This window comes from Pholis gunnellus (assembly GCF_910591455.1).
Source record: "Pholis gunnellus genome assembly, chromosome: 1".
Classification (NCBI taxonomy): Eukaryota; Metazoa; Chordata; class Actinopteri; order Perciformes; family Pholidae; genus Pholis; species Pholis gunnellus.
In genome coordinates this window covers 22,354,874-22,378,071 of record NC_136528.1, presented here as the reverse complement: position 1 = coordinate 22,378,071, position 23,198 = coordinate 22,354,874, and the positions used below count along the sequence as shown (strand labels likewise).

General features: G+C 41.0%; 1 protein-coding gene across 1 annotated transcript in view; it reads left to right on the top strand.

Moving 5' to 3' along the window:
* The window catches only part of syt7b (synaptotagmin VIIb), a gene marked incomplete at both ends in the record, with an annotated part of 88,190 nt that extends 65,930 nt beyond the window's left edge, over nucleotides 1-22,260 (top strand). The window contains 7 exons of the mRNA XM_079175736.1: nucleotides 381-503; nucleotides 15,454-15,577; nucleotides 19,143-19,410; nucleotides 19,544-19,713; nucleotides 20,034-20,148; nucleotides 20,341-20,540; nucleotides 22,156-22,260. Coding sequence (XP_079031862.1) covers nucleotides 381-503; nucleotides 15,454-15,577; nucleotides 19,143-19,410; nucleotides 19,544-19,713; nucleotides 20,034-20,148; nucleotides 20,341-20,540; nucleotides 22,156-22,260 — 1,105 coding nt within the window. The remainder of the gene's footprint in view (nucleotides 1-380; nucleotides 504-15,453; nucleotides 15,578-19,142; nucleotides 19,411-19,543; nucleotides 19,714-20,033; nucleotides 20,149-20,340; nucleotides 20,541-22,155) is intronic.
* Nucleotides 22,261-23,198: the final 938 nt, after the last annotated feature.

Below are 23,198 nucleotides of genomic sequence, written 5' to 3'. Positions count from 1 at the left end.
CCGTCGCAGATAAGACCATATTAACTTTGGACGACTTTAAAGTTTAATGTTAGTATTAGTGCAGTATACAATAGCATACACAATGGCAAACCACTACTCCATAGAACACAGCTGTAGTTGAGATGCGCTGCAGTGTGAGGTATGCATTAAATATTTGTATAAATGAAATAGTGTCCTTACAACAGTCTACCACCTTCCTCCCACTCTCTCTTTGTACGTGAAATGAATGCGTGCTGTGCGGTGTGTTTCTGTCACTGCCTGTTTGTTTCTTTGTGTATGTTGGAGTGTGTGTGTGTGTGTGTGTGTGTGTATGTGTTCCTGTGCTGATTTGTCTACACACCTGTGTGGTCTTGTGATGTCTTGTTTGTCTGTGTGTCCAGTGAGGGGAAGATGGTTGTTCTGTCTCTAGCAATCGGGCTGGCTGAACAGGATGACTTTGCCAACCTCCCAGATCTGCAGGAAGCGCCAGCAAGCAAAGAAAACGAAACCACACCAGAAAAGAGGTAATGAGAGAACTAGAGAGAAGTTGAGAATTCGTTATGCAAGTGGATGAGGTAGCTGTTTGTCATATAGTGGAGAGGTATGCAATGATGTAATGTCGTGCAATTTGAAAGTGTTTGCAGCACTTTTTATCCCTGTTTTGTTGATGTTCTGGTCCAGAGTGACATGATAGATCAAAAGTTACATAGCCTGAAATGGTGAAGTCATTATGAAAAACAATATAGACTACACATTTCAAAATCAAAAGTATTCCATCTAAAAATATATGATTTTAAAAATCTTTGCCTCTTGTTTGCCTGTGCTCAATATTTTTTTGGCAATTTATAAAAATACTGATGTCATTAGTGTCGCCCAATCCAAGCCTCCATTTTCCCCTCAAAATGTATTCATGTTTCAAAGTCTTCTCTACACTGCCAGAAATATACGTCTGATGGACAAATCTCCATGTGAGATCTTCTGTTGATGCCATTATTTGCAAATCAGTCCTTCAGGCCATTAAAGCACGACATGGCCTTGGTATTATGGCACTGCTTGATACTGCTAGATTAGTTGGTTTTCTCTACCTCTAATCACTATGTTTTTCTGAAACTTCCGACACTGAACTAAAGACTCAGTCCTTTTCTTGCCGTTTGTTTTCGTTTTTGATATTATGCTCAGCTTCATGTTCACCTCATCTTAGATCCACTTGTTCCTTTTTTCATGTCCTATCTGTGTTCTTCATCCAGACCTTTTGAAAGGCTTATCTGCAGCTCTTTACTGTTCGATACTGTGAGTCGCAGGCACAGGAGAAGGGCACCCTCATTATTTAGTAGTGAGGTTCCTCACATGAAACACATGTCTAAAAATATGCTAACCTCTCATCTCCCAGTGATCTCAGAGCAGCTGTCAGACACTAACACAATCTCTCAGCTGGTGAACAAAGGACGAAACCGGCTGCCCTCTTATCATATCAGAGTGTTTGAGGGATAAAGTGCCTAACCCGCTGTTTTCACACTAGTAGGCTGCGGATGAACCTGGGTGTAGTCCCACATAACAAGTTTTCTCAAAACGTCTCTGCAGTGCATCCAAGTTCTAACTAGGTCATCTCAGATTTTTTTTGTTGTTGAGAAGAAATAGCAGTCTGTCTCGGAAGAAAACCACATTTGTCTTGTTTTTGATGTTATTGCAACAATTAAGACCTTTTTTATGCTTTTGAAATTGAATTTAAAACGGGGGTCAGCCAGGGGATGAGGACCAGCTACCTCTTGTCCCTCCCATCCTTCTCTCTCCCTCTCACTGTCTGGAGGTCTGTCAAGCACCTAACTGTAGTCACAGCCAGCCAGTGAGCGTCTACCCAGAGGGGTCGTGTGGGCCAAGTCTCCAAGTGTCCGTCCTTCCACAACTAATAAGAGCTCTCCATCATCATCTCTGTCCGTCTCTCTCATCTCTGTGTCTCTGTAGTTACGCGGTAAGCTCCCTGGGCCCGTCTACCGGCTTGCTCCCGGCCGTTTTCATGGAGCCCAGCAGACTGAGAACGATGTAACAGGATGATCAGGCCAACAATATATGTGATGAGACAAGACGTTGTCAGACAGTGAAAGAGAGACACAAAGAGTGGGAAGCCTTTGCTCTCAGCTTTCTAGAGAAATATGCTACAAGCTAAAAATAGACAGTCCTCTAGAGGTTTGGGATTCTTTTGTTTTATTAATGGAATCAAATACAGCTCGCAGCACAAATATCTACAAACACCAAATCTGATCATAGAGATATGATTGGATAAAAGCCGTGTGCACTTTGTATTACGTTAAGTCTAAATATGGACGGTAAACAAGCAGACCAAGTGGAACTCCTGACAAAGGTCACATATCATGCTCATTTTTAGGTTTATACTTTGGGTTTCTGCTAGGACATGTTTACATGCTTCAAGTTGAAAAACACTCATAACATCTGTCTTAAACACTCCGTTATGACACCTGTCTCTTGAAACTCCCCTACCGAAAAAGCCCAGCCTGCTCAGATTGGTTTGCATTTTCCTGTCTTTCGCGTATCTGCGCTGTCGCCATCTTTAAGTGTTGCTGCAGCCGCGGACTCACTGTGTCAACTAACTGGAGTTTAGTGGCACTTCTACCGTTGACTGTGTAGGTGTGACATCAAAACCTTACGGAAGTCCTGACGGCTCATTCAGAAGGCCCTACTTCTGAATACGGGCTGTGAGCATTTCTCTGTGGATTGAGCGTTTAAATACTTTCTTTGTATTTATATATACCTAAACCTGCTTTATAATACATGGGACCTTTAACAGATTTTTTTTGGCCACTTGGGGGCAGCTGAACAAGCTGTAAACACAACATTGACGTTGTTATGGTGAACATTAGCAAACAGTGTGGCTCTGTTTTCCACTCCACCAACAGCTGAGAGAAATTTTTGGGTATTTAGGTGCTAAATGCTTAATTATGTTCACCAGCTAATTGCTAATTTTGCCTGTCTGTGGTTTGGTGCTGGGCAGATAATGTGCAGTGGTTTATCGGAGCCTTTTCACTGAAAACAGCTGCATGCTGCTGCTGGAAACAAGGTTGATGAAAGCAGTGAGACAGAACCAAAACATAACATTTTTGGGGCTGTATAATTACAACAATGAGCTAAAGAGGCTAAAAAGGAAACTAGTGATCATTCTTTGTCAGTTCATCACTACCAGCAATCTCTTTCACATTTCGCACATTACTCCATTGTCCAAAAAACAAATGTTGATTAATGCAGCTTGAATGTTTTTTTGGAAATCAATCAGTAGGCTCTATTCAGGTGCCAGGAAACTATGAGTCAGGGATCCTAATTCCCTCATAAAACAGTGGTTTTGTGTCCCTTGTTCAAAGTAGAATATGTTTGAATAGGTGTAGAGATACAGTATATGACTCGTCAAATATATTGTGAGTTTGTAAATCAGTGGTTATATGCAGGCAGACACTGTAGTGGTGTACAAATAGACTCTGAGAAATGCTCTTCAAAGCGTGCAACATAACATTGAGATATGATCTATTTTCACCGCCTGTAACTCATTTACAACCTAAAACCAAATACACTGAACAAAACACTTTAGTTTGTTGCTGTCATTTTTCTTTCATTTTTTATCTATGCAAACCAAAGTCTTATCTCTCTCAAATGTTGTTCACAAATTGGATCGATGTGTATGACAGCGTGTTCGAATTTCTGCCAATATATAACAACTTTGCACAGTCATTCAAGAGGAATGGGCATCATTCCACAATCAACAACCTGATCAACTCCATGCAAGAGAAATGTGTCGCTCTGCGTGAAGCAAATGGTGGTCACACAAGATACTTTTTGGGGGTATATGTGACAAAAAAATGCATTTCTAGTCATGTGAAATCCAAATAAATGTCCAGCCCCCCCAAGTTAAACCTTCAAATCTTAGACTGGCCTTGTATTGTAACCAGCCAGAGACGCACCTGTAGACTAACGATGCTGTTTAATCAGCATCTTGATTAGCCACAAAGTTTTAGAGAAACAAGCCTTTTGTGTGCATAGAAAAAGTCTAAGACATTTCATTCAACACGTGACAAATGGGAACAAAAACAAAAGTGTTGCGTTTTCTGTTCACTGCACTTGCAGAAGAGCCTGTTTTCGTCAATGACAGCTGAACTCACATGCAGATTGCCGAGTAAAATCATCCCTGCTTGCTGAAGAAATTTACTGAGTTCATTATCTTCAGTGTGTTGTGTTTGTGTGAAAAGTGTAATGTTAATCTGTGATTTGGGATGCAGAAATAGTCCAAGCTGTTGTCTACAGAAGCTGTCTTGTACTTATTACATCTTAGAGATGAAATCCCAGAAGACACCAATTCAGCTGTGATTACAGTTAATTATATTATTGTCAAAGGACACATTTGGTTTCTCGCTGATCTGTTATCTACAGACAAAGCCAGTATTTTCTGGCTATGCACTAAGTGAAAGGTCCTCTAATCTCCTATGTGCGTCTTGTTATGTAAGTCAGTTTGGGTCTCTGAGGTAGACCGGTCAAAGCCCTGCGGTGGACCGGACATAATCACCCACCTGCAGATAACTATGATGGAAGCTCTGAAGCTGCTGTTGCACGGCGGAGCTGAATCTTAATGAGCTCAGAGGTTCACCAACCTCAGAGATGCAATAAAGAAATGAATATGAATAAACCTATAAGAGCCCACTGGCCCCGGAGAACCTCCACTCTGAGCACCGAGTTTGTAAAAGCTGTAAAATGTCCAACGCTTTCTGGAATGGAGCATTTCAAAGTCTGCTTCCATTCAATGTAAACCAAGCATACATTGTGTTCACGCAGACTGTTAACGGGACGTTCCAATATCGGTTGCGGACCACTCTGAATGAGGTCTAGAATATGGTAATATATTTATACATGTGTTGCTTTAACCATGTCCTTCTGCAATAAATCACTGAAACTGAAATATTTGTTATATTTTCAAAGTCCTGGTGTGGCATAATACACTAGGCGCTTTCAGTGTGATTGATCATTCATAACCTTTAAATGAGAAACATGCACCATGTCACCACAAAAAATGTACGCTTGAGAGAAGCTGGAAACTCTTGTGAGGAAGAAAGAGACAAAACTCGCAGACATCATTGTTTGGATAAATGTCTCAGCAGTAAGAATGAAAAGAAAGCTCTGCACACTGTTTATATGTTATACATTATGAGTAAAAAGTATAAGCTCCCACACACTGTCAACACTTATGGTACATTTCAAGGACTACGTTATGCTAAACAACCTTTGTCAGGGTTTTTCACTGAATCATGTTTGATGATGCTGTTTATTACTTAGAAAATAACATGTCTATGCTCATACTCTGTGGGAATGTATCCCTTCTGCAGGGATGCAACAGTTCTTCTTGTTGTTTCTTGGCTGAATTGATTACATTTTTTTTAGGTCTGCAGTTTCCCTCGGCTCTATTAAGCAGCTGTCTTTCAGCTCATTGTTTTGGTTTTATGGCTCACAACATTGTTTTGCTTCACTCTCATCACTCTCATTTCAGCTGTTTGAAAAAAAGAAAATTGTTCAAATTTTTAATCAGGCAGTCTGACTGAGATTTAGATCTCATTTTCAAAAGACAACTGAGAACAAGAAACCTTCATATGAATACAATCAGCAGAAGAGAAACTATACAACTATCAGATATTAAAGCTTTAAAGTCTCCAAGGGGAATGGAGGACTCCAGTTTGAAACTCCAGTTCTGCCCACATCACTGCGTACATGAGGGATATCTAAGGTAAAGTACTTACTGGATCGTGTGGTTCCTATAGATTTCACTGACAGAAGAGATGCGATGTAGTTTGGAAGCTTCAACAGTAGAGCTTTATAAATGAATAACATGAGATGGCTATTTCGTCTTGACTGTAAGGAAGTCCATTCAACCGTGTGATCCAGAGAACAATGATGAGTCTGATATTTGTCATTTGTGATAAAGCGTAATGTACTACGATACACAGGGATTCACAGCTGAAGCGTTGATGGGGCAGCATGATGATACAGAATATCTCCATAGTCAAGGACAGACACGAAGGTTGACTGCACAATACTTTTAGGGTTGGAAGAAGACAGACATCCTTCAATTCTGTACAAGAAGCCAAGTTTGATTTTTAATTTTTGAGTCAAATGCCAAATATGAAAATCTGCTGTCATGTCAGAATTTATGACTCAGCAAGAGTAATGTGAGTGCCATTTAAAGTTTAAATGGCAGGAAAGTCAGTGTCACTGGTGGAGGTAGGGATTACCATGTACTCTGTCTTTATTATATATATACTATTCTGGTGAACATAGTGCAGCATTTAGCATATAGTGCACCTATACATTACATATAACATAACTTGTATATGCTTCCCAGAAACCCGCTAAGCTATTAAGTAGCTTATTTTTCATATTTTCACCCAAAGTCAAAACAGAAACATTTTTAGTAGTCAGTGAGTTGATCTCACTGACTAGCTAATGGCCGCCGCTCTGCACTGCACCTGTTCCCACTGATAACGCCGCCTCGACCCACAGCGCTGTCATGGAATTGTAGCGTCCCTCCTCATCGCCCATGTGTGCTCAATTTCTGTAACCAGTGTGAAAGTGGAATTAGCAGGCTAGTTAGCTAACTAGTTAGCAGCTAAATTAATCAAATTGACCAACTTCATCGACACCGAAAATTCTTGTCCGTGCTCTTATCACAGCGTAGGTAAGCACATTTCTATCGACAGGCAATCCGCCAATCACACAACAGTAGTAGCCGACTAAGCAGAACACTCTTGGGGGAGAAACGCAGCTCTCGCCATTTTGAGAGCCGCGTGGAGGCAATAACCATGCTCTGAATTCCATGTTGAGCACCTTTAAAGTTACAATGAGGAACTTTTAACTGGTTATGAAACGGTCTCAATTCAATACTGATCAACAGTACGTAACGTTTGTTGGGCGCTTATTCAAACTGTGGGTGTGTCCATTGTTGTTCAGTGGGAATCAGATCTCTAATCTTGGCAGAGGTATAACTTCATCCTGCAGTCGCTGAGTTGCAGAACGCCAGACTGTACAGTATTAATCAAGCAAGAAGTTGTTGCCACCCTTAATCAGCTGACACACCATTGTGTGTCTGAGCCAGCAATCACAGTGAGTCAAGCCTTCCAATGACTCCCCAGGCCGGCCGCTGGTCCCCATGGCAGCCTCTGGAGCCTGCGGTGGCCCGGGAGGAAAGATGATTGGAAAGAAAAAGCGATGTAGGTCAGCACAAACGAGGCATCTTTTTAAAAAACCTGTCAGATCTAAGTCTGGAGCTCATTCACCATTTCCCTGGTTCCTGCTTGTGGCTACAAGCAGGGAGCTGATTTAAGAGAGCCCATGAAAGGAAAGTGAGGGGGACGTCACAGCGAAGGTGACAGTGAGTAGTGGAATAAAAAGGAAAAAAAAACAGTGTTCTTGAAGTCATTTAACACATTTTATTGACTTTTATCTCTAATTCTGAAACGGATATGTTATCACTGCCGGTTATTTATGCACGGAACACGTTATTTACAAAAACAGCAACTCCCCAGTGACTAAATCTCAAGAATAAGGCAGCAGAAGTCTATTCGGAGAGCATGAAGCCTGTCGAACACTGTAGATGGCTCCATTAGTTGTATTAGCCTGCGTGTTGAGGAGGGCGGTGGCCGGGTGATTTGTCCCTGTTGGTGGGGAGCGCTGAGTGGGCTGACATTGGTGCCTGGGCCTCATCCATCATGGGACGTGGGACCTATATTGTGTTTCATGGTCTCCTAGGGCGAGTGTATGATCAGCAGGACCCAGATACAGAAATGTTTATGGAGACACACTTCCTATCCAGGCCCTGCTGGTAACCCTCATCCCTCGTGTTCTCACCCGTCCATCCACTCTCCCGCCCTCCCCCTCTGCTTCCCATTCCTCTCACCGTTCATTCATCAATTTCCTCTCCCTCCTCTTCAGTGCTCATTTTTGTTTTTCAATAAGGCGTTGTCTCCTCATCTCTCCTTCATTCCCTCTCTCCATCTTTGCCTTCTCTCTCAATCTCACCTCCACGCTCTATTTAATTGCATCTATTAAACATATATTTTTTTCTTATGCCAGTTAGTCTCTCTCTTTCTTTCTCCTTTTCCATTCCACTATCTCCTTTTTTCACCTGATCCACCCATTCCCGAGGGTGTTGACTGGATTTGTGACGGGATGATGTCACAGTACGCTCCTCTGTCAGCGTAGATGACTGTCAGCTCGGCCAGGCTCTGATAAATGTTCTCCTTGTGGGCAGTTTCCATGCATTGGTATACAGTATGTTTGCCCACACACCCATGAGCTTTTCTGTAACATCCCTGTATCACCTTTAGATGTCTCTGCTAGTTGCATGTGATAAGATTTGGCCCCAAATATAGAAACACAACACAGTTATATGCCCAATCCCAGCTCTATTTCTTGCTGGTTTAATTCTCCTAAATGATTAAAAAAACCCAATATTATTTCATATAGTTTTCCCACATGAAGCCAGCCATGAAAATAAACGCAATAAATCTTTGTCACTTTATAGCTTATCTCATATCCCGAGGCACGTTATCTTAATTATTTTGCATGACTTCTAGAGAATGATAACTGAAACTGATAGAGGGTAAAATACCAACAAAAATGAGCTCTCCGATCCGCTTTCTATTAGGCACAGTGCATCTCTGTGATCAGTATTTAGCCACTTAGTGCACAGTGGACTAAACACATTTTTATTTAATTCATCGAGAGATATAAAAGTGTGAAGAATCTTCTCATTAAACCCTAACTCCTTAAAATGACGTTTATATACTATATACTCATTTATTTTCGCAATTACAGTTTGATGAGAAAAATTATGAGACTATGTTCACTGGCAACGTTTTTCTTTTTAAGGAGAGGAAAGTGTTACATTTTTACACGGCACATAAGTCATGGGAAGTAAGGCAGGGTGGATGACAGGTATTCAAAGCACAGGACTTTGATACCTTTTGACTGTGGCTTGGATCAAATGAATAGTCTGAATTCATCTGTTGCACAAAGCTGTCTAATTATTGACTATCTCAAGCAGTAGTTGCTATGAATTTTAGATAAATGAACACTTTTTTCAAACATAATAAATATGGCTTACCGAGCTACCCACATCAAACCGCTCGGCTCTCTGTTCACTCAAGCAGAAAATGTTTGCCGTATGCAAGAATTCAGCAAGGAGAGGACATTTTACTGTTAAAATTCAGTGAAGCGTGTAACAATACCCAAAAAAAACTTCCATTATCATAAAATTTGCAGAGCTGAGATGCTGTGGCTTCCCAAAGTGATAGGGCTCATTACTTCTGCTAACCCGTCAGTCAGGCTCATAGTTAGTTTCTTTAGGCAAAGGAAACCGCCTGCCGATGTCCTCACTGCTGTATACTTCCAGCAAGTTACTGCAGCCTCTAAAAACTGTTCCCCCTCTCGTTACTAGTGTTAACAAGCCACAAATTATGAGCCACGTATTCCTCTTTTTTGCTATGTGGTGCCACTGCTCAGCAGGTGTAACTGATCCACGGAACCACGGAAACATGGCTATTAGGCTTGAAATACGTCTGTGTTTATTTTTGTGAAACTGCTTAACTTGCATCAGACTTAAGAGCAAAATGAAGACTGGCCTAACAGACCCAGCTAGAATTTAGTTGTGCAACCTTCCCCTGCGAGTCTTATGTGGTTTGGTTCAACAAAATCACTCTAGGGTTTCAGTTAAATGTTAATAAAGTAAACACGTTCTGTCTCATGCTTCAAGTCACTATTTATTTTCTGAATTAAAGACATCAATCTTTCCCTAAACTTAATTAAATGCTGCAGGGCCTCAATGTAACCAGTAAAAGATGTATCCTGCTTCAGCTGCTACGAAATTCTGAGATCGATTATTGACATGTGACAATTATTAAATATTCTAAATTATTTGTCCTTGTAAATAAGTGTATAGTAACAGGTCAAGATGTTATTTGTCAAATAACAAAAAAAAATCCTTTCACCTTCCTGTAACATGTTATTGAAACGCAACTTATATAGAAACAAATATCTATTTAGATCGGTTGAAGTGAAACATACTTACACATTAGCACATTTAGTGAAGTGCTTCAAATGGATCATTGAAGGCGGACTCTGCTGAATGTTTTTTCTGCTCAGCGTGTGATAAAGTTTTTATTTCTATCTGTTTTTCTCACCCCTCAGTCTGGTTATATTTAGAAAATAAAAACTCAGCGCGTGCTTCATTAAATGTGCAGAGATACTTAACTGCCATTTCTAAGCTGAGTGTCTTGTGTACCAGCTATGCAGCAGGAAAATTTGGTCGCAAAGATTTGGTTATGACACGTGATGATTAAAATTCTTGCACTTTGCTTTGCCTGCTCTGAATCTCCTGTAAGGACTTTGTCTCTTGCTCATATTCCTTGTTTGAATTTTTTCATTTTTTTTTTCATCCAGTCGCTTCCCCTGAAATTACTTGCATGATATACCTTTATCAAAGCTGGGTGAATGAAGCATGTTCTTTTCATATATTCAGTCTTTCTTAATCAAAGATGAACAGACTTTCCAACATGGGAGATAAGGTCTCTCTGCATTGTCCCCTGGGATATAATGACCTGCTTTGTCCAATTACACCAAAGATGGCTTACAACTCAGTCCCAGATGAAGGCCATGAGGTCAAAAGTCAGGGTTTTGAGTTTCAACGTGTCAGATCGAAGTGGTCATTCTCCAGGGATATTGCCCTCGACCTCCAGGACAGGATTGTGTGTGTGTGTGTGTGTGTGTGTGTGTGTGTGTGTGTGTGCTCATTTGTTTTGTTATAGACTTGCCGGTAGATAATTTACATTTCCCATCAAAAAAGTGAGGTGCAGAGTTATATTAGAGCTGGTCTCAGTCTGATGATCCAGACCCTTTTATTAGCAGGGGAAGAAGGTTCCATAATTGCTCATTTCTGTTGCTGCCTGTTGTTATGAGTATAATGGCTGGAGGTTGTTCTGCACTTTTTTTGGGGGCATAGGGAATCAGCCATTTTCGACGTGACCTCAGGTATACCCAGTGGTGTTAGGGTTAGGGGGTTTGGAAAAGAGTAGCTATGAGGGAAGAGTGTGTTCCAGGAGTGCGTTTCAAAGTCTTTCTAAATGTGAGCTCCCTTTGCCCCATGGCCTTTCAGCTATTTTTAATGTGTGCCCCTCTCTGTGGAACTTCCTTGTTTTTTTACTGCCCTCTTTTGAAGGCTCCTGTTACCATGGTTACTGCAACCCTGTGCAAAATCCATGATGGTAGTGAGTACAACTTAAAGTGGGAGCACACATTACAGTAGTCATGGCTACAACAACCTCTAAAGAATGAATTATGTAACTGACGAGATAGTCGCCAGCAGCTACAGATATCTTCACAAGTTCACCGCCGCGGCATTATAAATAAATGTCATTTTTTGCTTTCTAATAATTACAAAAATGTTGTCTTTATGTCTAGTTTTGATAGTGAATCAAACAATAACTGCAGTGAGAATAATTCACTTGTTTTTAGTGACAATTGATAATTCCTTATTGTCACACACGACTATTTCTGCAAAATGTCTCATTTTCTTTTAATCAGACTCAATTTTAAATGTTATCATATATCTGGTTGAGACATTATGCAACGCCAGTGCCCTGCATCCTGTGTGTGTGTGTGTGTGTGTGTGTGTGTGTGTGTGTGTGTGTGTGTGTGTGTTTGATGGTGAGTAAATATGTATATTTACACGCATGAATGGACTCACCTCAGTACCACACCCAATTGCTCAATGTCCCACAGGCCGTTGCCGAGTCATCGTCGTCTTGATTCGAGGACACTGTGCAGTTTATTTCCCTTTCATGTTAATCTTTGGTGACTATGACACCATAACTGTACTTGCCCAATACAAATCCTCTAGGAATGCAGGGTTTTGATGCAACAAGTGTGTTGTTATCATGCTGATTTATCTCCATTAAATGTGTCTGTGTCCCCAAAACAAAATCAGACAACAAAGGCAGGCGGTGTGTAAAAAAAGGAGAACAAATAACATAATAACACATTGTGGCATGAAACCGTTGTCTTTGTAAAATACACCTGCAAGAAGATGCAGAAAGAAAGAAAGACAAAATATTACATTAAATCAAGAAACACATTGCTGTCATTTCTTAATGCAGAGAACCCAACACAAAAATCAGTGCACCTGCTTCCTCTTATGAACTCATTCCCCCTTTCAAGATACACACACATGAATGTCATCACTGTTACACAAGATAAATAAGACGCATTCTCACAATATATCATGTGGTTTCATGTGGCTGCTTCATGTTGTTGTTGAGACTGACGAGTCAATGAAACGTTCACATGTACACAGAGACAGAAGCTGTGTCAATAACAATGCTGTGTTTTTAGCTGATGAACTAGGTCACCAAGATGAAGTGAAGGTATTATTTCACTTGTAAAATACAAGAAAATCAGTCAGACTTTTTTGTTGGCTCAGTGCCCCCTTTTATGAACTGGAATATACAGAACAGTAAATATGTTTACAGACCCTGCATGATACTGTATATGCAGGCCTGTATTAACTTCAACGGTTTATATGCTCTGTGTTAAAGCAAAGCATGTGCTCTGTATGGCTGAGATGACGTATAGCCAAATATTCACAATAGAATGAAATGAAGACGGTTCCCGGCTGTGTTTATGTTAGTTTCATTGTTCAAGATTCATGTGACCTCTGTCTTGTGTGTTGGTTGTTGAATAAGGAGGGCTCAGTCAGCTGTCAATGAGTCAACCCCTCCTATAAGTAAGCTCTTATAGACTCGTTGGGTACATAACATACACTGTATATTGTGTGCTCTATAGTCAAAGTGGGGTTTGCCTTTAAAGGCTCGTCTTTCTGCCTGAGCTGCAATTGAACTGTATGGAAGGTGATGGAGGGGTACATAAAAAAAAAAAGATCATCATCTTAAGAACTTGATACAAAAACTGTTGCTGCTGTTGTGCCAAAGAATCTACCTAGAAGATAAACAACCATTTTTAAAAGGATACTGTAAATGTATCATTTTCATGCACTAAAAGCTCTGCTGAGATTTTAGTGTTGGCAGCGGACACTCAAACACTTTTCAAACCAGTCCCAACTACTTCAAAAACAAATGTTAGGTGACAAAACACTCCTGGGTTGGAAGCAGGGTTTAAACATCTGCACATTGATTTTTATTTCAATGTCAATATATTGAGAATGTAAGCTGGGTTGGGGGAAGGATGGCAATCAGATTGATAGATATTCTCAAGATCCATTCCAACCTTAAATTTCCTTCCAGAAAAGTGAGATTCTCTCAGCAAAGCACATTTGGAAAAGAAAACCAACCCTTTCTTTTCCTCTGTTCCTGTATGTAATACATAATGGTCAAAAAACATCTTTGTTCCACTCTTTTAACCAGTTGATCACAGCCCAAAGCATTGTAAGATGATCTTTGTCCCATTATAAATCTATGGGCTTAAGATCATCTTTGCATTATTGTGGGCAAATTGGACAAAGTTGTAGGTATTCGTGCAATAAGACATAATCACGGCACAATCAGAACTTATTTCATTTCTCAAGTGTGGTTCTTGCAGGCTGCCTGGAACTAAGAAAATTATCTAAAAAGTTTGGGCATGAAGTTTAAACAATTTTTATATGAAAGGGCTAAAATAGGTAAAACAGCACGGCCGTTGAACACAGAGCATCACAGCAGAGGAGGGAGTCAACTCAGTGGCACAGCGAGGCCAGGTGTTAAGTAATCATTTTAAGGTAACACATTGTTCCCTCATGTGTTAGAGGTTGATGTTAGAAGCTATAATTGAAAATGTTCAGCTCTCTCTGCGTACATCAGTTTGACCTGTTAGAGAAATAATGCCTCAGATGTCTTTATCAGCTGTTACACAGAATAGTAAGCCTATGAAACCTGCAGATCACAGGAAATAAACGCAGTGACGAATCCGTTCTTTTCTCTTCCACACCATATCCTTTTCTCCTCCTCTCCGTCGCTCTGCTTTTACTTGTCTCGTTGCTGCACAGAGCCTGTCCGTCTCTCCCTCCTCTTCACATCCAGCCTCCTTCCATTTTTCTTGCTCATGTATCGTGTCAGTTTGCTTCCTTTCCTCTACTTTAGTGCATCTGACTCTTTACCAATATCAGATCTTTTTTGCTTCCTTACTTTGATTTCTCTCTCAGCTTGTGTGAGTTATTGTGTGTGTCTCACAATAATTTGTCCGTAACCTCCCTTTGTTCGTTCTATTAATCCTCTGAATCTTAACAATCGCAAATCCTCTCCTTCACTTTTTTTCAACCTCTGTGCAGAGATAAGTCTTCAGATGCATCTTTTCTTCTCAGATCATATTTCCCACAATAGTGTCTTCTAATCTCACTTCTTCTTTTATCTTTGTGTTTTACAGCTCACCTGCTCCATCGCTCACTATCTCTGTCTCTCTGACTCTTTCTGTTTGTTCTTTCTGGGTCGTCTCTCTCACAGAGATAAGTGCTCATCAGTCTTATTCGTCAATACGCCTAGACTGGTATCAGATCTTTGTATTTTACCTGTTTACCAAATTGTTACATAATATGAGTCAGGAGTACCCTTCACTAATTTTAGTATTTCTTTTTCCAGGATTATCAGTCAGATGTATCGTTGTTTATTGGTTATTTTGACAGGTCTTGTACTGTACATTTGGTTTTGGTTGATGGCCTGTATGTGAAGTGACAGGTGGTGTATGTTTCATTTGAATTATATTAATTCAGCAACACATTGTTCTTGAACACTTTTGCAGTCCACAGTAAGGCTGACCACAGCCTCTTACCCCTTGAGAGACAGACGCTACATGGCCAAAAGTATGTGGACATTTGACCATTACACTTATACAACTGTTAAACAACTCGATCCAAAACCATGAAGATTAAAGTGTTAGTCTAAATACGTTTATTCACTTTCTTACCAAGAGTAAGATCAGAAGACAGATACTACTCCCGTGTTTGTACGGCAAATATGAAGTTACTGCAGGTGCCCTTTTAGAGTAGCTTAGCATAAAGACTGGGAAAAGTGGGAAAACAGCAGTTTCCAGGAGACTATGAAATCTGTTTTTATTTTTTTCTGATTCCATGTTTTCCATTTTATTTTCCTGAATTCTGCGTTCTGCTCAGCAGATTTTCTTGCAAAGGCTTCCTCAACATTTGGGAACCTTGTTGCTTCTATTCAGCCACGAGAGTGTTAGAGAGGACCGGTACTGATGGGCCATTAAACCTGGATCACAATTGGTGTTGGATGGGCTCGAGGTCAAGTTCTCCCACACCAAACCTGGGGAAAACATTTCTTTATGGACTCCTTGTTGTTCACAGAAGAAATGTAATTATGCAACAGGAAAAGACATTTGATTGTTAGGATGTTTATGGAAATACGTGTGTGTTCGTGTCTATGTCAACAGGACTCAGGGTAACAAACCAGGCAGCAGCCCCAGAGGTCAGACCCCCGACGAGAGCGGACGCCGCCACGATGCCAACTCCTCTGTTTCTGACTTGGCCAACTCCGTCACCAGTGACCTGCTCATGGTAACACACAATATCAACACAGTATATCTGAAGCCCCATGAGATACGTTTTACTGATTCACCAGTAACTCATTCGTGATGTGTTTTCTGCATTGCCGACCTCATCTTTATTAAGACGATGGGGACTGTTGTCAACAAAGCCTTTTAAGTCTTAATAAATGAGACAGCTGAGAGACCTGAGTGGTGTTTCATGATCATCTTTCCTAATCTGAGATGAAAGTTATATTCAGGCCTTGAGACAAGGAAGTGGACGATGAATCAGGGGTGTTGACAAAATAATGTAAAACACCAAAAATATGACTTAATACAAATGAATCGTCATTGTGAACAATGTAATAAATGCAGGTTATATTAGCTTATGTGACATTTAGCAATACATACAAGCCTCCTGTATCTTTTTTATGTCCATCGGCTTTGTTTTTAACTTGCAGCAGCTTAGCTTCTCCTGTTATGGTATATTTTGGTATTTTTAATAAGAATTTTTTTCATATTCTTTATGAGCTCTCTCAAACAATATGTGATCAAGCCAGAGTTCAGTGTTACAAGTCCACTGTCTTGCAACTCTGGTCTATTTTTTGTAGTTTTGGCCGTCACTTCTGTCAGTGATAATATATTTTACTTCTCAAATGAATTGCTGTAATTTGTGAACATAGCAGTATTGCTAAAGAGATGTCTCAAGCATCTGAGCCAACACCAAGGTTTGCCAAAACTGTCCATTGTGAACATCACTATTTACTTAATGACCTCCTGGTTTAACTTTGCCCGCCAGATCACAGTAGTTACTTTGGTGAGTGCATTGTGTAATTGAAATGATGGACAATGCTACAAGTTTTAATAAACCATAATCAAATGTTTCCGCATTAGGTGTTTACATTTATTTGTCCGCCACCTTCTGTAAATAATACACCGTGTCTGTTCTGGAGAAGAAATCCTACACACTTCAGTTCGATTCAGCAAAGTCCTGTGAGAAGTGTTTCCTCCTCAGAAGTCTTTCATCACTCAGAAAGTAATGTCTTCATCCCACTCAGCTCACCCACCTGTAGAGCACCGCTGCTAGTTATTGCCATACAGTATCTCATCTCACTGAAACATACAGTACTCATCACCCTGCAGTGAGACACTGGGAGGGGAGGGGACATGCTCCTTTTTCAGCGGCGTTCGGTAATTAGCTGTAAAAGAACATGCAGCGCTGTGGGTGCTGCGAGAATATGGCAGCGATGGGTATGAGCAGTGTGTAATTATGTGGGTCTCGTGGTGCGTCAGACGAATTCACAGTGGCGGTGCTTAATGATAATCCTCATTCTGGGCAGTATTGCCAAAGGCGTCTATACATTACACAACCGTCCTTTCATGCTGAAAATACCCATCCTGCACTTTTGAGCCACTTGTGCTGCTATAGAAACAGTGGCAGTATATACCGTTTATATTTGACAAGCTATAACTGAGGAGAAAGGGATGCAAACAGACGGCATTGAACGTTAGAGTATATATACATCCAACCCCCTCAAGCGTCTCAGGTGATAGGGGTTGGGGAGGATGGGTGGGGGTCCTGTCAGCATCGCATGGTTCTTATCAAGATGTACTCTGACGCGGCTTTCATTTTTTTATGTGCTCTCAGGGCCAGTGACAGTGTGGTGTGAACGTGTCTTTGCCTCTTTGTCAACACACATCCACACGTTTGCAGAGGTTTTTATGTGCTTTATTTGTTCAAAGGATGAGGCTGGAGATAGTCTAGCTTTTTCATTTGGGATTTGTCAACAAAGCCCATAAAAAGACCAAAACCAGCAATGCATTAATCTGTCCCTCAATACTTCCCCAGTTTTCAGTATCTGTGGCACTCAGCACCAAGCACATTTATTCTTACAGGAAACAAAAATCTTTAGAAGTTAGTCATGAATATATATTTCATGTTTTAAAAAAGCTAAATAACTTCCCCTTACAGCATGGCACTGGAGCTTTTACAAATGTTACTCAAACAATACTAGATGTTTTTCTTGGCGACTATTTTCAGCTGCTGATTGATACAAGTATCAAGTATTTATATAGTATTTGCAGCAGCAGGACAGTGTAGGCTTGACTCAAAATAAACTACAGTGCTACAACCCATTTTTCTTGTTATGGAGGCAAATGTCAGGCAATGCAACATGTGGCTCATTTTTGCAGTTTTTGGATTTTGGATTTTGGATTTTGGATTTTGGATTTGGGTTTGGATTTTTGCAAGACAGACAATATTTGTCATCTACTGCACGTGGTAAGTTTGGGTTTCAGAAAAAGAAATTAGAGAGGAGAATTGAAGAATTGAACGAGAAGGGAGGACTCTGGGTAAAAAAGAGAAAAAGAGCCCAACGTGGAAAATGGGGGAAAGCAATTTAGGCCAGCTGTTGGGTGGAGGACTGCATAATGAAAAGTGATCATATGCAGCATGGAGAATAAGGGGCTGAGCAGCACCATTAGAAATATGTGGGAGAATACAAAATTGGATATTAAATTTCTGGAACTGCTCCTTGAGTAATGCCTCTAGCTCTTCCCTCATCAGATAGCACGTTTTAAACTGGATTTCTCTCCCTCCCTCCAGGCCAAGCCACCATCAGTCAGAGGGTCTGTCTACCAACAGATAATCTGCCTCTCATCTCCACACAGCCATGGACAATTTCTGCCTTTATCTCACTGTAGAAAGCAGCCATGTGACAAAACATTATGCTAGTTAGCCAGTTGGGAGCTGGCTTTTTAATGTTGAAGGGCAGAATTAGTGCCCCCGGAGTGTTTAATCTGTTCGCGAACATGCTGTGAATATGGCTGAGTTTGACCCAGCGGTCTGGTGATAGAGGGGCAATTCCCATGGTGTTACATTTTGTATACACTTATACACTCCACTGTTAGTTCATTAGTTACACTTGGTTGAAACTAACACAGATGAATATATCAAACCTGCAATAAATCCTCCTCGTGAAGCTATAACAGTGTCTGTTAACTATTTTAGAGGCCCTCGTGAAGAAATTGTGTTTGTTCATTTGCTAGAGACAGAGAGATGTATTGTTGCTCGACTGTAATTTGTCGCATAACAGGTCCTAAATTGCAATGTGGGAGAAAGTAGTGTACGTGCCATGCACACTGCTTTTTTTGTGTGGTAATTTTGGAACTGGTGATGCTGTTGATTACACAGTGTTATACTGAGAGGTGTGTTTAATGTTTTGTATCATAGAAGATAATCAATAAACTGGGGAGTGTTTCTCTCCTGGTTTACTTCCTGATTAAATATTATTTGTCATCTTAAAAGCAAACTAATCTCAAATGAAATGATTTGGTCTTACCTTGTAATGAATCTCAGCGAGATGTTCTTTGTAAGAAAGGATACTTTTCCTCCTCTGAGGATATAAGTGCTCCTGAATATGTATTGTGCATATCTTATGAGCAGCCCTATATTTGTATCTTGTTTCAAAATAGAGTAATGCACCAGTAATAAACCAGTAATTACTGCTCCACGTAGCTAAACGGTATCAACCACCTGAAGTTGAATAAAAAGATAACATCACATTCATCTCCTCCACCTCTTGTGTCTTCTTTAGTTGTCTCCAGGCTCGGAGGAAGATGACCATGAGGGCCAAGTGTGTGAGAAGCTGGGTCGTGTTCAGTTCAGTGTTGGATACAGTTTTCAGGACTCCACCCTTACTGTCAAAATTCTCAAAGGCCAGGATTTGCCTGCTAAGGACTTTTCCGGCACCTCTGATCCGTTTGTCAAACTCTACCTGCTGCCAGACAAGAAGCACAAGCTGGAGACCAAAGTAAAGAGGAAGAATCTGAACCCCCACTGGAATGAGACCTTCCTGTTTGAAGGTTTGACAGAGAAAGCTTTCCTAATACATACATAATACATGAACTTAACAATTCATAGCACATGCAGGCACTCTCTAGCTGTTTCTTTTATATGTGCATCACTGTGACTTATTAGGACTGTGTTGTTTCTCAGGGTTCCCCTATGAGAAGGTGGTCCAGAGGACTCTATACCTGCAGGTTCTCGACTACGACCGCTTCAGCAGGAATGACCCCATAGGAGAGGTGTCCGTCCCCCTCAACAAACTGGACCTGGCCAACATGCAGACTTTCTGGAAGGAGCTTCAACCATGTAGCGATGGCAGCGTGAGTAAGATGGAAAAGGGAGGTGGGGGGGGGGGGTGGAAGAACAGGGAGGAGAGGGAGGAGAGGGAGGAGGGGAGAGAGAGGATGGGACAGAATGTAACGGGTGATGTCATTTACTGGCTGCCGGGATGCTCTCAGGGGAAATGTGGCAGCGTGCTGGTGGAAGAAAAAAGGGAATATGGAGACACTGACAGGTAGACGGAGACAACAGACAGCCAGAGGAAGAAACTAAAATACACAGTGAGCAACAGAAGGGACAACAATGTGAAAAGGGGATGAAAAAGTAAACGATTCGCTGTTGTTGTGTGTTATTTCTCCAGGGGAGTCGTGGGGATCTGCTGGTGTCTCTGTGCTACAACCCCACAGCCAACACCATCACTGTGAGCATCATCAAAGCCCGCAACCTCAAAGCCATGGACATTGGAGGCACTTCTGGTATAAATGCTCCATTAACTCCTGTGTCCTTTTATTTTTGCCCTTCTACATCATCGCTGCTTCAAAATGAAAATAATGAAATTGTGTTATTTGATATCAAATCCATGACAGCACATAAACTAACATGGCGTTCAATTATGGTGAAACAGGAATGAGATATTGTAAACAAACTGGCACATTCCCTCTCCTCAGACCCCTATGTAAAAGTGTGGTTGATGCACAAAGACAAGCGTGTGGAGAAGAAGAAGACGGTGGTGATGAAGCGCTGCCTGAACCCTGTTTTCGAAGAGTCCTTCCCCTTTGACGTGCCTGCACACGTGTTGAGGGAGACCACCATAATTATCACCGTGATGGACAAGGACAGGCTCAGTCGCAATGATGTCATTGGAAAGGTATCTCCTTCTCTCTTCTTCCTTCTTCTTCCTTCTTCTTCTTCTTCTTCTCTTCCTCTGTGTTCTCCTGACTCTGTGACCATCAGCGGCTGATCACTGAGCCAGTCTCTACTGACCCCTGCTGGAACACACAGACCCATCTTGTGCATCTTTAAATTAATAAATGAGGAACAACTGAAAAACACTTCATTTTGAATGTTTACCGATTGTTTTCATTTTGTCTTCCACCAATAACAAATAAGCATGACATGCATGTACATGCAGGTCCATGCTCTTACATGTAAATACAGTCACCCCTTAATATGTACGTTTTGCATTTTCACTAGATGTAGAAGGTGTGTCCAAATTCCCCCAACTATAACTGTAATGTGCCTTTTGATTTGACATGGTATTATTGGTTTTATGGTACGGTATATATATGGCATTTGTTGCTTTAACATTTCAGTCATAATTCATCTGCAAATTGTATGCTTGCCTCTAAGAAAAACAGATCGATTGCCCTGAAGAGAAAATCTGCTAGTTCAAACTTATCAAGGACCTGTTGCACACACCAAGATTAAGAATGAACCTGTGAATGTGTAGGATGCAGTGTTAACAATATAGATGTGTTGTTGTATTGTCATTGGCTGGATAAGGTCTTTTATTTCCCAAAAAATTGTCAGAATGTTTCCTTGTGCTAGTTATGGAGTTTAGATGGTTTTGGTCTGGTAGTTAGTTACTTGCTTTTTCGGAAGAATTTCACAGAAATAACTGCTCTGTTTTAAATATTCATTAATTACTCATTCATAATCGGAAACGTAATCCTTCATATATGCTCAACTACATGGTTGCTGGCATTTTTCAAAGTTCAGCTGACCTGCTGTTTACTGACTGAGAGAGTTATGCTTGCTCAACAATTAATTGGAATTAATTAATTGAAAGTGTACCAATTTAACGCTCTCTATTCAGCTATAATTATTGCCAAAAGACATTGTTCTTTTCAGGAAACTTCTTAGGAAATTATTAGGAATTTCCACACTCACACAAATCATAAATGTATAATTTCTGTCTAAATTATTGGAAAGAACCCAAAGCTCGACTCAAATCCTTATTCTTTCAGACACTGTAATAACATATCTGAGCTGTGTACTGCATGGAGGAGCCACTGTGCTCTCTGTCATTCATACACATCTCCAGTAATTGCCATCAAACCACATATATTATCTGCCTACACACAGCAGTAATAATAGGTTGCCTATTATAACCACACTCATCAATAACGTGCAAATGGTCGGAGGGCACTGAAAACTTGAACAGCATTTCCTGCGACATGTACAGATCAGGAGTTTCTGTCTATGAGAATTACTTAAAGACTCAGCCTTTGATCTTCATTAGCAGCAGCATTAGTATTTCTCAGAGTATTTTAGCGAGTGAAATCTCTTCCTGTAATGGCTCTTTTTCTGCCCGGGATTTGAGTTAAATTCCGATTAGAGTGGCAGGCTTAGTGGTGAAAGCAGGGCTCGACTTAAGACTCACAGTGATGCTTTTTTACTTAATACTTTTTTGGAGAGGGAAGCTCTTTACAAATAACATCAATCTATGTACTTGGGTTACATTGACTCTCTCTTTCTCACAGATTTATCTTTCATGGAAGAGCGGCCCTGCAGAGGTAAAACACTGGAAAGACATGATGGGTCGTCCTCGTAATCCTGTGTCTCAGTGGCATGCTCTTAAGGCCTGAGGGACCCAGCAACCAACCTGCCTGCAGAGTATTCCCCCTCAGAATTCAGCATCAGCCTCTCAGCCCCTGCCCTCAGCACATATCCCCCCCCCAACCTCTAACTGCAGTCTTGGGCTGCAGACAATGTGTGTCATCTCTTTGTTCTCAGGCTTCTTTGATATCCTCCGCCCTCAGTCCTCGTGACACCATCCCTAAATTTCACCCTCGTCAAGTTCCGATTCCCACCTGACCCCCCGTCTCATCTCTTTGTCTGAACTTAAAAATGTCTTTCATGTCTTCTCTCACCTCCTCCTTGTGACCTCTTTCAATTAGAATTTCTTTTTTTTAACTTCTCAGTCTTTCCTCCACTCCCAGTGTTTAACATCAGAGCAGCACCTCTTGCCACCCATGAATACAAACTATCAACCAAAAATGGATCAAACTAATATTCCAACCGTCCTTTGTGGCGGCAAGACGGGCTTCATTCAAACATGCACCTGAGCTGTGCGACCCATTTGCCACCTTCATCTGGTGTCGCAGTGAGGAATCTTCCACTCTGCTCCTCGCCCCTTCGTTCAAGTCTTCTTACTGTCACGATTTCTCCATATCCTTAAAATGCCTGACAAACCAGGAAAACCGACACAGGCAATGGAAGAGTGATGGGCTATATTTAAAATGAAAATGGACTGGAATTGGACTCTTGTCACTCTTTTTTCACTCTTTCTCTGGCATTCTCCCTTGGCGGGAACCCTTCGTTGTATGTGCGTGCTGTGGGTGATGTGCTGTAACCCCGATTGAAGTTCTTCAACAAAAAAAAAAGGATATGAACATTTATCGCTGGTCCATTAGGGCAAGTGTCCCCCCCCCCCCCCCCCCCCCCCCAAAAAAAGAACTTTTTCTTTGGAAAAGAAATCCTGATGGACAGGGGAAAAAAAGAGTCAAGTGATTAATGTGTTGTG